Source organism: Oryzias latipes, chromosome 18 (assembly GCF_053564925.1).
Source record: "Oryzias latipes strain Hd-rR chromosome 18, Olatipes_Hd-rR_3.1".
Classification (NCBI taxonomy): Eukaryota; Metazoa; Chordata; class Actinopteri; order Beloniformes; family Adrianichthyidae; genus Oryzias; species Oryzias latipes.
In genome coordinates, this window is record NC_136254.1 from 17,548,392 (window position 1) to 17,560,421 (window position 12,030).

The following is a 12,030-nucleotide window of genomic DNA, read 5'->3' on the forward strand; positions in this document are numbered from 1 at the left end:
AAAAAATGAATACATGAATAAAACATGTTTATACTAATTTATACAAATTTGGGCTGCAGATTTTTGACCGAGTTATCATAAAAGTATTCATTTTTTCCTTCAGTATATCAAAACAATATTTAAAAAAAAAGTCAGGTTTTCCTTGTAGAAGCTGCTTTCATGTGTGACAGCAGCATCTTGGTCAAAGTCAAACAGCTGATTTGTGTGAGAGCTTCCAGCCGGGTGTGGTGGCGCGCACCTGTAATCCAAGTTTCCTGGAGGCTGAGGCTGGAGGATGGTTGGAGCTCAGGAGCTCTGAGCTGCAGTGGACTATGCTGATCAGGTTTCTGCACTCAGTTTGGTATCGATATGGTCTTCCTGTGGGAGCCCGGGACAACCAGGTCGTCTAAGGATGGGTGAATCGGCCCAGGTCGGAAAGGTAGCAGGTCAAAGCCCGCATGCCGCTCAATAGTGGGATCGCACCTGAGAGTAGACGCTGGAGCACAGCCTGAGTTTCTCATCCCGACCCAGTCTTTTGTCACACTCTGGACCTTTCATCACAATAATCTGACATTAAATCCAACAGTGCTTAAAATGATACAGCACCTTTACACTTCAGCACTTAAAAATTAATCTCTGAGTTGTGGGCGGGAACTTTGGCATGGAGTAACCTCGCCCCCCTTCCGCTCCATGTTGATGAGAGCTCTCTGTTTACATGCTCTCCCGCTAGCTTACAGCCCCTCACAACGCCTAAGTCACATTACCGGTGCAAAAAAAATGGCAAGGAGCTACCCAGCCGTCCAATTTTGAGACAGATACCAGCTCAGACGAGGAAAACAAAGAAGTCCATGGATTTATTTGTCTGCAACAGAATGGGGCGGAGCAGGGAGTTTGTGGCCGCCCAGTGTATTAACAAGTCTGCTCTTTTTCAAACGGCATTTTTTTGTCTGCTTTCTGATTCACAATGATTTGAAAAAAGAAACACACAGAAATGCCACCTTGAGTTGAATTTTCTTAATGTGTCCCCCATCAAGGGAAAAACGCCACAAGAACATATTAAAAACACAATTTTCACTAGAGTGGGTCTTTCAGCAGAATAGTTAGATCCAGGATTAATGCTTGGATACATATAAATAACAAATCTATAGAATAATAATAGTCACAAATAGTCCATTTTCGTCGCTTGGTGTTCTGGTTAGGCATAATTATTCAGAAAGGTTCTTAGGTTACAGAACCATGTTCATTTGCAATAAATTACTAATACCACCAGTTACATAAATAAAGTAATTTCTACATTCATGAAGAAAATAAGGAAAGACATCAACATTTTTTATTGTAAATTGTCGAAATTATATCAATAAAGATTATGAACAAAACTTATCTTGGTGAGCTTTTGCTTGATGTCACTGCTTCTATTGTCCAGCAGGGGGCAGTGTATAAGCTTAAAGAAACAATGTTTTTGGATGAAAAGAGAAGACAGGAAGTGTAAAGGTGCTGTATCATTTCAAGCACTGTTTGGAGTTCACATCAGATTACTGAGGCAAAAGGTCAGTGTGACAAAAGACTGGGTCTGGATGAGAAACTCAGGCTGTGCTCCAGCGTCTACTCTCAGGTGCGATCCCACTATTGAGCGGCATGCGGGCTTTGACCTGCTCCGTTTCCGACCTGGGCCGATTCACCCATCCTTAGACGACCTGGTTGTCCTGGGCTCCCCCAGGAAGACCATATCGATACCAAACTGAGTGCAGACACCTGATCAGCATAGTCCACTGCAGCTCAGAGCTCCTGAGCTCCAACCATCCTCCAGCCTCAGCCTCCAGGAAACTTGGATTACAGGTGCGCGCCACCACACCCGGCTGGAAGCTCTCACACAAATCAGTTGTTTGACTTTGACCAGTCAAATCTTGATTTATAGATTTATCCATGACTTTATTGACATGTTTTAAATTATACTTTGTTAGATTTCTTTTTGTACTGCAATGGTGACTGCTTCAATTACATTTATGAAGTGCACAGTGACAATAAAGGCATATCTTATTTAGCCCTTGTGCTATCCTAGGCACTGGGACATTGGGAGTTGGGTCATCTAGACCCCACAAGATAGTACGCTGAACTTTTTTCTTCAATGATTTGTGATCTTCACTGGTTTCCATGGATTACATGAAATCCTCTCCACCTTTATCCACCTTTGTCATGGTAGGAATAACACGTCAATGGTCATCTTGACGCCATATAGGTTAGCACAAGGGCTAGGTACAGGTTGGTCCAAAACAAGCAGCTTGACGACCTTAACCTTTGGTAAAGGAGAACATTTAATTATAAACATAATGGCTTGTACTTTTGATGGATTATGCAGTTTTTTATTCATACATTCACACACAAATTGACCAAGTGTATCTAAGGGTCTTATAAAACCTCGATTTTTATTTATACCTCAAATATATGATTTTTGTTGCACACAGGCCTGTATTTTGGTGTGATGGATGCATTCAGAAAGCATTTTAATTGTACATTATTATCATTAGTAAGAGAACGTGTCTTTTTTGTTTGTTTTTTTAGCACAAAAAAACACATGTTCTTTTGAAATGTTAATTGATAAAATATAACTGCAACAGAACAAAAGTGAAATGGAACAAAAGAACCAACAAAAGACAATTTCAGAACTAGCAACAGAAGCACAATGTTTACATTTGAATAAAAAGGAGTACAGAAAAAGTACAAAGTTGGAAAACAGTAATTTAATTTAATTTAATTTAATTTAATTTAATTTAATTTAATTTAATTTAATTTAATTTAATTTAATTTAATTTAATTTAATTTAATTTAATTTAATTTGTGTAACAGCTCTCCCTGTTCGGCGTCTTTAGCACCACCAGGTGGTCAACACAAAATTTTACAAACATGGCGGCCTCCTTTCGGACGTTGTGCAGCTCTGGTGAGACAGAGGTTATTCATATTATTTAGAGCCTCTTTGGTTCATTTTAGTTTTGATAAGTTGAGGGTTGTTATGGTTTTTGTTTATCTACAAGCTTAGCTGAATTTAAAACAGGCGTTATGACAAGTTATCTGGGCATACTCTTGTTGCTAACGCTGATGCTAACAGTTTTGTTTGGGCTACAAACGACACAACACAGGACTTATGCAGGGATGTAATCCTATGTTTGTTTGTCTATTTAGTGCTAAAGAATTCCAACAAACACTTCAGCACCACCTGTGGAGTCAGAGCTGGAGAGAAGTGGAGGAAGGAGTAAGTAACGTTCTGCTAAACTCCTACGTTTTTATATTTTTAGGTAACTGGTTGTGCTTCTTCGCCACACTTTTTATGGATCCTTTTATTTTCAAGTTTTCTTTGTCTTATCGTAAAGTCAGCTATAATTCAGTTTTGCATTTTTATGTTATTCTGCTGACAGACACTGAAAACCTCAGCAGGAGGTTTCAATATTGGCCTGTTAATATTATAAAGAGAAATACTTTATAATATTTAAAATCAATAAACTCTTTACAACCATCATAATAACTATGAAATAAAATAGAACATTAAAAATAAAGAGCAGCATTAATGTTGCTTTGAACGCTTTTTTTTGTTGTATGTTTGTATGGTTTTGTTTGTTTCTATTTTGCAGACATGGACTTTCTAGAAGCGGCACAGAATATGGGCCTCTGACTGATCTGCCTGACTGGTCTTTTGCAGGTCTATTTGAATTATTATTTTTAAACATTTCAATCTGCATCAAATGCATGTCTTTATTTTCATGAAAGTGTCATAGTCCTGCAATAAGGATGAGAAATTGCCAGTCTTTGCTTGAAACCTTTCCATTTTGGTAATCATGTAAAGTATTATAGCTTCATTGTTTGGAGATTATTTTGAAAATAGAAATTAAATGCACAAAGATTAATTTATTGTTTTTTTTTTTTATGTTTTTGAAGTATTTGTTGTCCTTATATTTTTAATTTAGAGTTAAACAAAAAGTAAATTCACAAATTTCAAAGTACTAAAAAATACATTTTCTGTTTAAAGCTATAAGTGGAACAAGAAACACAAAACAGTCTTGATCAGAAAACTTAAAACCATGCCTATAACTGAGAAAAGCATAAAAACACTCACATAATCCATCTATTCATCCATCCATTTTCCAAACCCGCTGAATCTCTACTCCCAACAATTACGGTTGTTGGGAGCCAAACAAGGGAAAAAACAAAGTAATTCAAACAAAAGTTTAGAATTTTTTGGAAGGAGAAAAAACTCTTGCTGGAGTTTTTTACTTTAGATAAGTGTTGCGTTAGAAGGTAAGTTGGACATCAGTTAAAATCCAAATGTTGTGTATACATTAAATGGGGGGGGGGGGGGGGGGGGGGGTCTGTGGATTATTTTTTTCCTTAAAATTAACAAATTGCTGCTATAATGACTTCTCGTGTTTTTAGGGTGAAGTCCAATGGTTGGCGAAAACGATAACACAAGTTCTTAAACACCATTTTATACAGTTTTAGCATTTTTCACCAAAAGAAAGTTTGCTATTTTAAATTATTTTATTTATGTTTGAAAATATTAAAATTATCTTTTACCAGATTTTTACACTCATGAAACAGACTCGATCTTAAAGTTTAGGGTTAATTTTGAGATTTTTTCATGAATCTTGATTCCTTACATCCAATTGTTAAGGATCTTTTTTACATGTCCTTGTGAATTACAATTCTTTCATAGTTATGCACATAAATAATAAAAAGTGACCAATGTATGATTCTGATACTCTGTTTTCTTTTTTCTGGACAGATGGTCGTCCAGCACCTCCAATGAAGGGCCAGCTGAGAAGAAAACAAGAGCGAGAAGTTCTTGCGGTGAGATTTCTTCACAGAAGCCTGTCACCCATTAGTTGTTTGACACTCTCCTGCTCATCGGCTTTTTGTTCTCCCCAGAGACGGATTGTGATGCTGAGCACAGAGATGGACCGAGGAATAGAGGCCTGGAAGGAGAAGCAGGAAGAGGCCAAAAGAATGGAGGAGCACAAAAAGTCTCTTTTACTTAAACCCAAGGGAAAGCTATTAATAAAAAAATCGTAAAACGTTTTCCGTCGATCATCCGTTTTTCATAACTTTTTTCTGTTTTTATGCTTGGGTTTGGCAAATATTATCTCACCTATCATCCTGAGGATCAGCACATAGGATAGTTTATCAGTGAAATCTAGTGACTTAGGTTATTATAAAACATTTGTCAAACTACTTTGTTTGATCTCATTTTACTTTGTTTTTCTTGTTAAATATTACTGCAATTGACTTCATTTTGGGCTTATTTTTGACTTCAATGGGTTTCTTTGTTAGGAAGGTCAGTCTGCTTCCACTAGATGGCAGCATTTCTCATTCGAAATCAAGCTTTATGCTTAAAACACCATTTTGTGTTGAGCTCATCTTTGAGATGTTTATTTTTCTTCATCTATCCCTTGTGCTATCCTATGGGGTCAAGATGACCATAGGAAAAAAAAAAGGAATACACACTAATGCTAAAAATGGAGGACAAATAATATCTAAACTCAGATAAATTCTAACATTGTTGAATCATTGAGCCACTGTTACCAAAACCAAAGTTTGCAAACATTCTTTTTACTTTATTCTTCCTGTAGAAATTCCCAATAAGCCATCACTGCATTCTGGAAAGAAAACCACAGATGCACATAAGTCTGTGATCATGAAGGAAAGAACGCTGTCTGGAAAAATCATTTGCAAGTGGAGAAGCTTAATGGCCATCTCTGTTCATTTTATAGCAAGTTAAGCTCAGTTGCAGACTGCAAGATGATTTAAAGGCGTCTCCAGCAATCCTAGAACACTGCATCATGGGAAAAAGCTTCTGCTACAGTGAATATCTAAACATTTATCCTGAAAAATGCATTTGACAAATTAGATGATCGCTCTATGGATTCAGTCTGCTTTAGACAAACCTGTTTGACTGACCACAAACCTCTGTAAAGTCCCTTCTAAAGAAACTAATAATTTTTTTGGACAACAAGAATGATCAGTTTATTTGAAGAAATTCAGTTTTATTTATACAGCCCAATATTACAACACATGCTGTCTCAATGGGCTTCACTAATTGTACAAAACAGAAAATCTGTTAATTATCAGTTAATTATAAATTAACTGATGAGGCTGTTTAAACCAAAGATGGAAATGTTGCCGCTACAATGTTTCCTTAACCCTTGTGCTATCCTAGGCACTTTACCATTTGGAATTGGGTCATCTAGACCCAGTAGACCAGGGGTGTCAAACTCATTTTCACCAAGGGCCACTTCAGCATGGTGGTTGTCCTCAAAGGGCCAGATATAACTTATATATGTAACTAAATGTAATGAAAAATAAATGTCACTACTCCTTAATGTTAAATAACTCATTTATTTATTTATTATAACTTTTTAAAGTGACAATTGCAGTTACATAGAAAACATGTTTGCTTGTTACTTTAGCATAAATTCTTTTAAATTTGATTCTGTCAGGTTAGGCTAAATGGACAGTGTTTAAGTCCTAATGTATAGTTGCCCAATCCCAGATTTCAAGTCCGATTCCCACTAAATAGGAATAAATACACACCAAGTTTTTATTTTTATGTTAAGAAATTAAAAACTTTTATGTTCTCGCGGGCCACATAAAATGACATGGAGGGCCACATTTGGCCCCCGGGCCTTGAGTTTGACACATGTACACTAGACAGTGGACTGAACCTTTTTTCTTCAATGATTTGTGATCTTCACTGGTGTCCATGGATTACATGAAATCTTTCCACCTTTATCCACCTTTGTCATGGTAGGGGGTGAAAAACAGATCTATGTAATTTTTAGAAAAATTGACAAAATCAATTTTTTGATTTTCTTGGCTCCTTTGTCTGAGGTTTTTTTTGTTAATCACACCTACACCTCTAGTATGTCGTATTGTTTTGTTCAGCTTGAGCCAATGATTAATGTATTACAGTTTCACAATATTCTGGTAAAAAATGTGTGAGCAATCGGGGAAAGCCACTTTGCCACAAAACGGCCACCAAGCCGTAGGTATTGTGACAATTTTGGGTTTATGGCGGAGGCAAGAATTTACTCTAAAAGGCACAATAAGAAAAAAAATAGTGAAAACCACCAGGATGTTAGAAAAAAAACATCAAATTCACTTATTCAGTAAATATTTGTCACAAATTGCATTGACTGAGTGCATTTTGGAATTTCTTTGCTGCAGAGATCTTCCAAAAATCCTCCTTATCTATGCTTATGTTGATAAAGATGTTTAAAACTAAGATTTTTTTCAACATTTTTGCTATAAGGAGGACTTTGGTCAAAAAACGAAAACAATGTTTAGGTCTTGTTACTGCAGAAGTACAGAATAAAAGGCTATGGAAAGATTGGCCGAGACGCTGTGCAGCTGTGTACTTGTAAAAGTCAACACTAACTCGGTGTGAATCTAAGTCTAAAACTGACTGTAAAATGAGGTAAGTCTTTCCTCTCTGTCCCCCCAGCTCACATTAGTGACATTTGCTTTTTCTTTTTCCCTTCCTCACATTTTTCCTCTCCCTCCGTTTGAATCTTTCTCTTCAACCCGCTTTAGTTGCAGACTTCAGCAAAGCCCCACTGTAATTAGGGCTGCTAGCCGCTGAGTTGCAGATTCTTTTCTGTGGATAAGGGAGTGTTCTTCCCACCTCATCTTTTCCTTGTTTCAAGGTTTTTTTTTCATGCCTGGACCAAAGGAGAAGGCCGCTTGTTGTATCACAGACATGTAACAGACCACGGGGGGCAAAAGGGAGGATTGTTTAGGAAGTGACATTCTGGTTGATGCTCACTCCAGCACCATCAAAGACGGTGAGAGATGAAGCTCCTACAGGCTCCAACATTTCACGTGTTGCTTCTTTCTGTCTGCCTCCCCCCTCCTCATGTTGTTTTTGTGTTGAGGAAATGGGAACCAGATGTTGCTTATTGTGCAGAACTCACCAACGGAGGGAGGGGGCTTTAAAGGAGGAGGGTTAGGTGAACTAAAGAGCAAACTGAAAGAATGAGACAGATGTGGCTGGATCTGTGGATTAACCCATCGCCCACTGAAATTCTACCTCTCTGCTAGCAGATGGAGTGAGCTGGAGGTGCAGGAAGTGTGTGGAGGCTCTGGTGCAACGACTTGACTTCCTCTTAACTTGGCTGATTCAGGACTCTGATCCCACACTTAGAGGTTACATTTTTTTAAACAAAACTTCAAGAAAATGGGAAAGAATGGAGTGGGATTTTAAAGACCCAGTCCACTAGAAATAATGTTTAATGTGCTTTTAACATGTTCTTGTGGTGTTTTTCTGATGATGGAGGACATTTATAAAGAAAAAATTAAGCTTAACTTTGCATTTCTGAGTATTTCTTTATCCAAATTGTTGTGAATCAGGAGCAGAGGAAAACATGCAGTTGGAAAAAGCAACAAGCTTCCTGCTCCACTCCATTCTGATGCATCCACTTGGAGACGACTAGATCCATGTGTGTCTTCATTTTCCCCATCCAAGCTGGTATCTGGGTCAAAACTGGACGGCTGGATAGCTCGGATATTGCTCACCATTTTTGTTGCACCTGTAATGTTAAGTTGGAGTTGTGAGGGACTGTAAGCTAGCGGGAGGGAGAGCATGAAAAACGGGGACGGACTGACTTTCTCTAGAATGGCACCTCAGGTCCTGTCTGTGAGGCCTGTCAGGGGAAAAGTAGAGCAGGTCTGAGTAAGCTTACTCTGCACCAACATTGCCGCCCACATTTCAGAGGGGAATTACTAACGAACTACTACTGCTCTGCAGAAACTATAGCCTAGAAAATTACGCAGATTTGTGGCTTTTGGATTTGGCTAAAAAAACGGCATAATCATAATTAAAAGACCACTGGGAACACTTTGAAAATAGATCAAAAGATGATTAGAGTGGGACTTTAACCACTTTTTTCAGTATGGATTAGTTGAAAAAAATCATTTCTGACAGCTATTAAATGAGTTTAAATTGATGTAGTTGAAAATACCACATTTTACATGGTTTGAATGCAACTTTCAAAGAAATGGTCAATTTGGACAAAACTGTAAGAACTGATTAGTGAAATCAAAACATTTTATGCGATGTAACCCTTGTGCTATCCTAGGCACTTTAACATTAGGAGTTGGGTCATCTAGACCCCACTAGAAAGTGCGCTGAACCTTTTTTCTTCAATGATTTGTGATCTTCACTGGTGTCCATGGATTACATGAAATCTTTCCACCTTTATCCACCTTTGTCATGGTAGGGAGGACACGTCAATGTAAGGGTGGGGTCATCTAAGATAGCACAAGGGTTAAACATGAACCTTAAAGTAAAATCCAATGTTTGTACAATTAGTCATCATTTAGTGAACATCAGTAAGTCCCCATAGGATTAAAATCAACTTAGTGGTGCTGCTGTCATTTTTTCTTTTTGCATTAAACTTGTAAACATTGTGAACCTCAAATCACAAGTGTTGTAAAATGAAAAAAAGGGCAATTTTTCAGCTTTGTTAATAACAGAAGTCACACAAACTGTAATAAAAGGCAAAAAAAATTGCTGCCACATTTACAGTAGAAAGTACACCGCTCTGCAAAGTAGGTCACCCAACTCCCAGGTTGAATTGCAAGCAGCTGTCCTGGCCACTTCCTGCCAGGCTTGGAGAAGGACTGCTGAGCCTGATGGTTCCTCCTGCACCGCCCGGCCACACTGTATAAATGAGTTCAGCGTTAATGCAGCTGACAGAAGGACAGAGGACAACACAGACTCCAGGATCTGCCTAAGGTCCCGTCTGTGAGGCCTGTCACGGGAAAAGTAAAGCAGATCTTTGGCAGACTCAGTTTTGCTTTATCTCATTGTGAACTTCCACTTTAGTAAATGAGGTTCTAAGGCCAGGGATGCCCAGTTTAGTTTAGTCTGTTTGGTAAAGCGCTCAGCTATTGTATTTTATGACTGATTTATGATGGATTCCAGACAGCATTGGAAACAACAACTTTCCTGAGAAGTCATAGTTTGTTCATAAACATTTATTGCAGCCCTCCTTTCACAGCTGTAGTTTAAACCTGCTTAAACTGCAGTAAGACTGCAAAAAAGGGGCCCAATTACTCATTTGGTTGAAGAATGTTACAGAGCTGTTAAAAGAACAAGTCAAAACCTGACCCTGGTTTTGCTGAAATTATCAGATTTTATAATTAACTCCTGAATGAAGAAGACAAAGAAAGACGAGCATGACCTACAAAAAAGAACAAGAAGTATTTTTGTTTTAAAATTGTTTTTTTCCAGACACATTTTTCAGATGAGCTTAGTAGAAAAACAGAAAGAAATCAAGTGCAGAAGACAATACAATGAAAATAAATACTTTTCAATATATAACTTTAATACTTAAATAAAAATATTTAATCCCTAATGATATAATTAACAACTTCATGGAATTTTACACAAGATGAGATCATATATTAAATATATATAAATCTCACATTTCTTTCACGTTAAAATGGAACAGACAAAAATGAGAATATTTGCTTCATTCACCCAAACAAACAAACAAACAAACAAACAAACAAACAAACAAAAGAGAATATGTGAGATTTATGTATTTGTTGTGGCCTCAAGTCCCCAGATTTAAGTCCAAACGTTTAGAATGATAAATTCTCATAAATATAGAGGAATCCTCAAAGTAAAGTTACCTTAGAAGAACCCATATCCACCACGTTACCATAAACCAAACCTTATGCATAAAAGTTTTCTCTTTTGAGTTTGGATGTAGGGGTTCTTTGGCTTAAATTCGTGGTTGATTTTGGCTCCAGTTGTTTACAGTTTTTCTGTCAGTCAGTAAAGAGTTCTAACAGAGAGGAATGAGGGGAAGATGAGAAGAAAGAGCAAAGACAGAGAGCAAAAACAGACCATAGATATTTGTGGTGAGAAGAGGCGGAGCCTGGGACAAAAGTACTTTTGCAGTGGGTGAGGAAATAACAGAGGCTGTGATGGGACACGCTGAATGAAGAATATCCCTGTTCCTGCAACGGATGTCCTGCGTCTTGCTACCTGTTTCTGTTTTTCTTTTCTTTACACACAGATTTTGTTCTCCTGCAATTTGTAAACATCAAAGGATGGACCCTCATACTTCTCTTCGGCTCACTTTCACACATTTTGTTTTTTTCCATTGCGGGCCCTTCCAGAAACTAAAGCAGGCTCTTGACCTGACTTTTTGACTTCACAAATGAACGAAAAAACCCCCAGATGGAACTAAATCTAACCCTAAAAGAAAGTCATCAGAAATAGTCCTAATTAGGTATATTTACAAAAGCCCTAATAAGAGTATTTAACCTTCTAAATAACTAAGTTTAATCTAGTTTAACCAAATAAACTGAGGCACAGCCACACATGGACGCCCACATGCAGGCTGACCGAGACACTCAGATGTTTAAGAATACCAGATGCTCAGCTGGAACTCATTTCTCTGAAAAATGTGAATGTTCCATCCCTTTTTTCCTCCACACATGACTGCTGGCTCTGTGTCCAAAACTGCCAGCGGCAGAACTGCATCTCTGTGGCCCGCCAGCATCTGAGAGCCAAAGAATGGCCTGTAATGAGCTCACTCTCAGAAGATGAACTTTAACATGCCTGTCAACCTTTTCTTTCCATTTTTTGATCTTTTTTGGGTCCCTTTTTGTGATCCTTGGCTCTCCGGATTCTAGTCTCAAATGTATTTTATCATAACAGACAAAATGCAGCATGTACTAAGTTTGTTTTCTAGAAAACCTTCTGGTTTCACTTCACAGATGCTGATTGGGCAACAACCAAACAGAATGGAAGTTTACCAAAATGACATGATGCATCCAGAGTGTGTGCTGAAAACATTGAGGAGCCAGGACAAACAAAAAGATTTATGGCATTCTCCTGGTGTGAGATGTAAACACTTACAATCAGATGTTTCCCAACAACTTACAAAAAAGCTCCCTGTCCTTCTTCACATCTTTCAGTTAAGGATCTCCATTTGTTGGTTGTATAATGATTTAGAAAGTTTTATCCTATAACTTTATCTTATATTTGTGGCT

General features: G+C 37.8%; 1 protein-coding gene across 2 annotated transcripts; it reads left to right on the forward strand.

Moving 5' to 3' along the window:
- Window positions 1-2,661: 2,661 nt before the first annotated feature.
- On the forward strand, window positions 2,662-5,043 carry mrpl52 (mitochondrial ribosomal protein L52). 2 transcript variants are annotated; one of them, XM_078936624.1, is made up of 6 exons: window positions 2,662-2,712; window positions 2,847-2,914; window positions 3,157-3,226; window positions 3,603-3,670; window positions 4,751-4,815; window positions 4,894-5,043. In XM_078936624.1, the coding sequence occupies exons 2-6, from the start codon at window positions 2,881-2,883 to the stop codon at window positions 5,035-5,037; spliced, it is 381 nt and encodes a 126-aa protein (XP_078792750.1). In that variant the 5' UTR covers window positions 2,662-2,712; window positions 2,847-2,880; the 3' UTR covers window positions 5,038-5,043. The 2 variants fall into 2 exon arrangements, with proteins under 2 accessions (XP_078792750.1, XP_004079883.1); XM_004079835.5 differs by lacking the exon at window positions 2,662-2,712 and having other exon boundaries at window positions 2,781-2,914.
- The last annotated feature ends 6,987 nt before the right edge of the window (window positions 5,044-12,030 follow it).

Excerpts from the sequence above, each read along its gene's own strand:
- mrpl52 (XM_078936624.1), top strand. The coding sequence starts at position 2,881 with ATGGCGGCCTCCTTTCGGACGTTGTGCAGCTCTG. Across the intron at positions 2,915-3,156 it reads TCGGACGTTGTGCAGCTCTG|TGCTAAAGAATTCCAACAAA; the intron begins GTGAGACAGAGG and ends TTGTCTATTTAG. Across the intron at positions 3,227-3,602 it reads GGAGAGAAGTGGAGGAAGGA|ACATGGACTTTCTAGAAGCG; the intron begins GTAAGTAACGTT and ends TCTATTTTGCAG.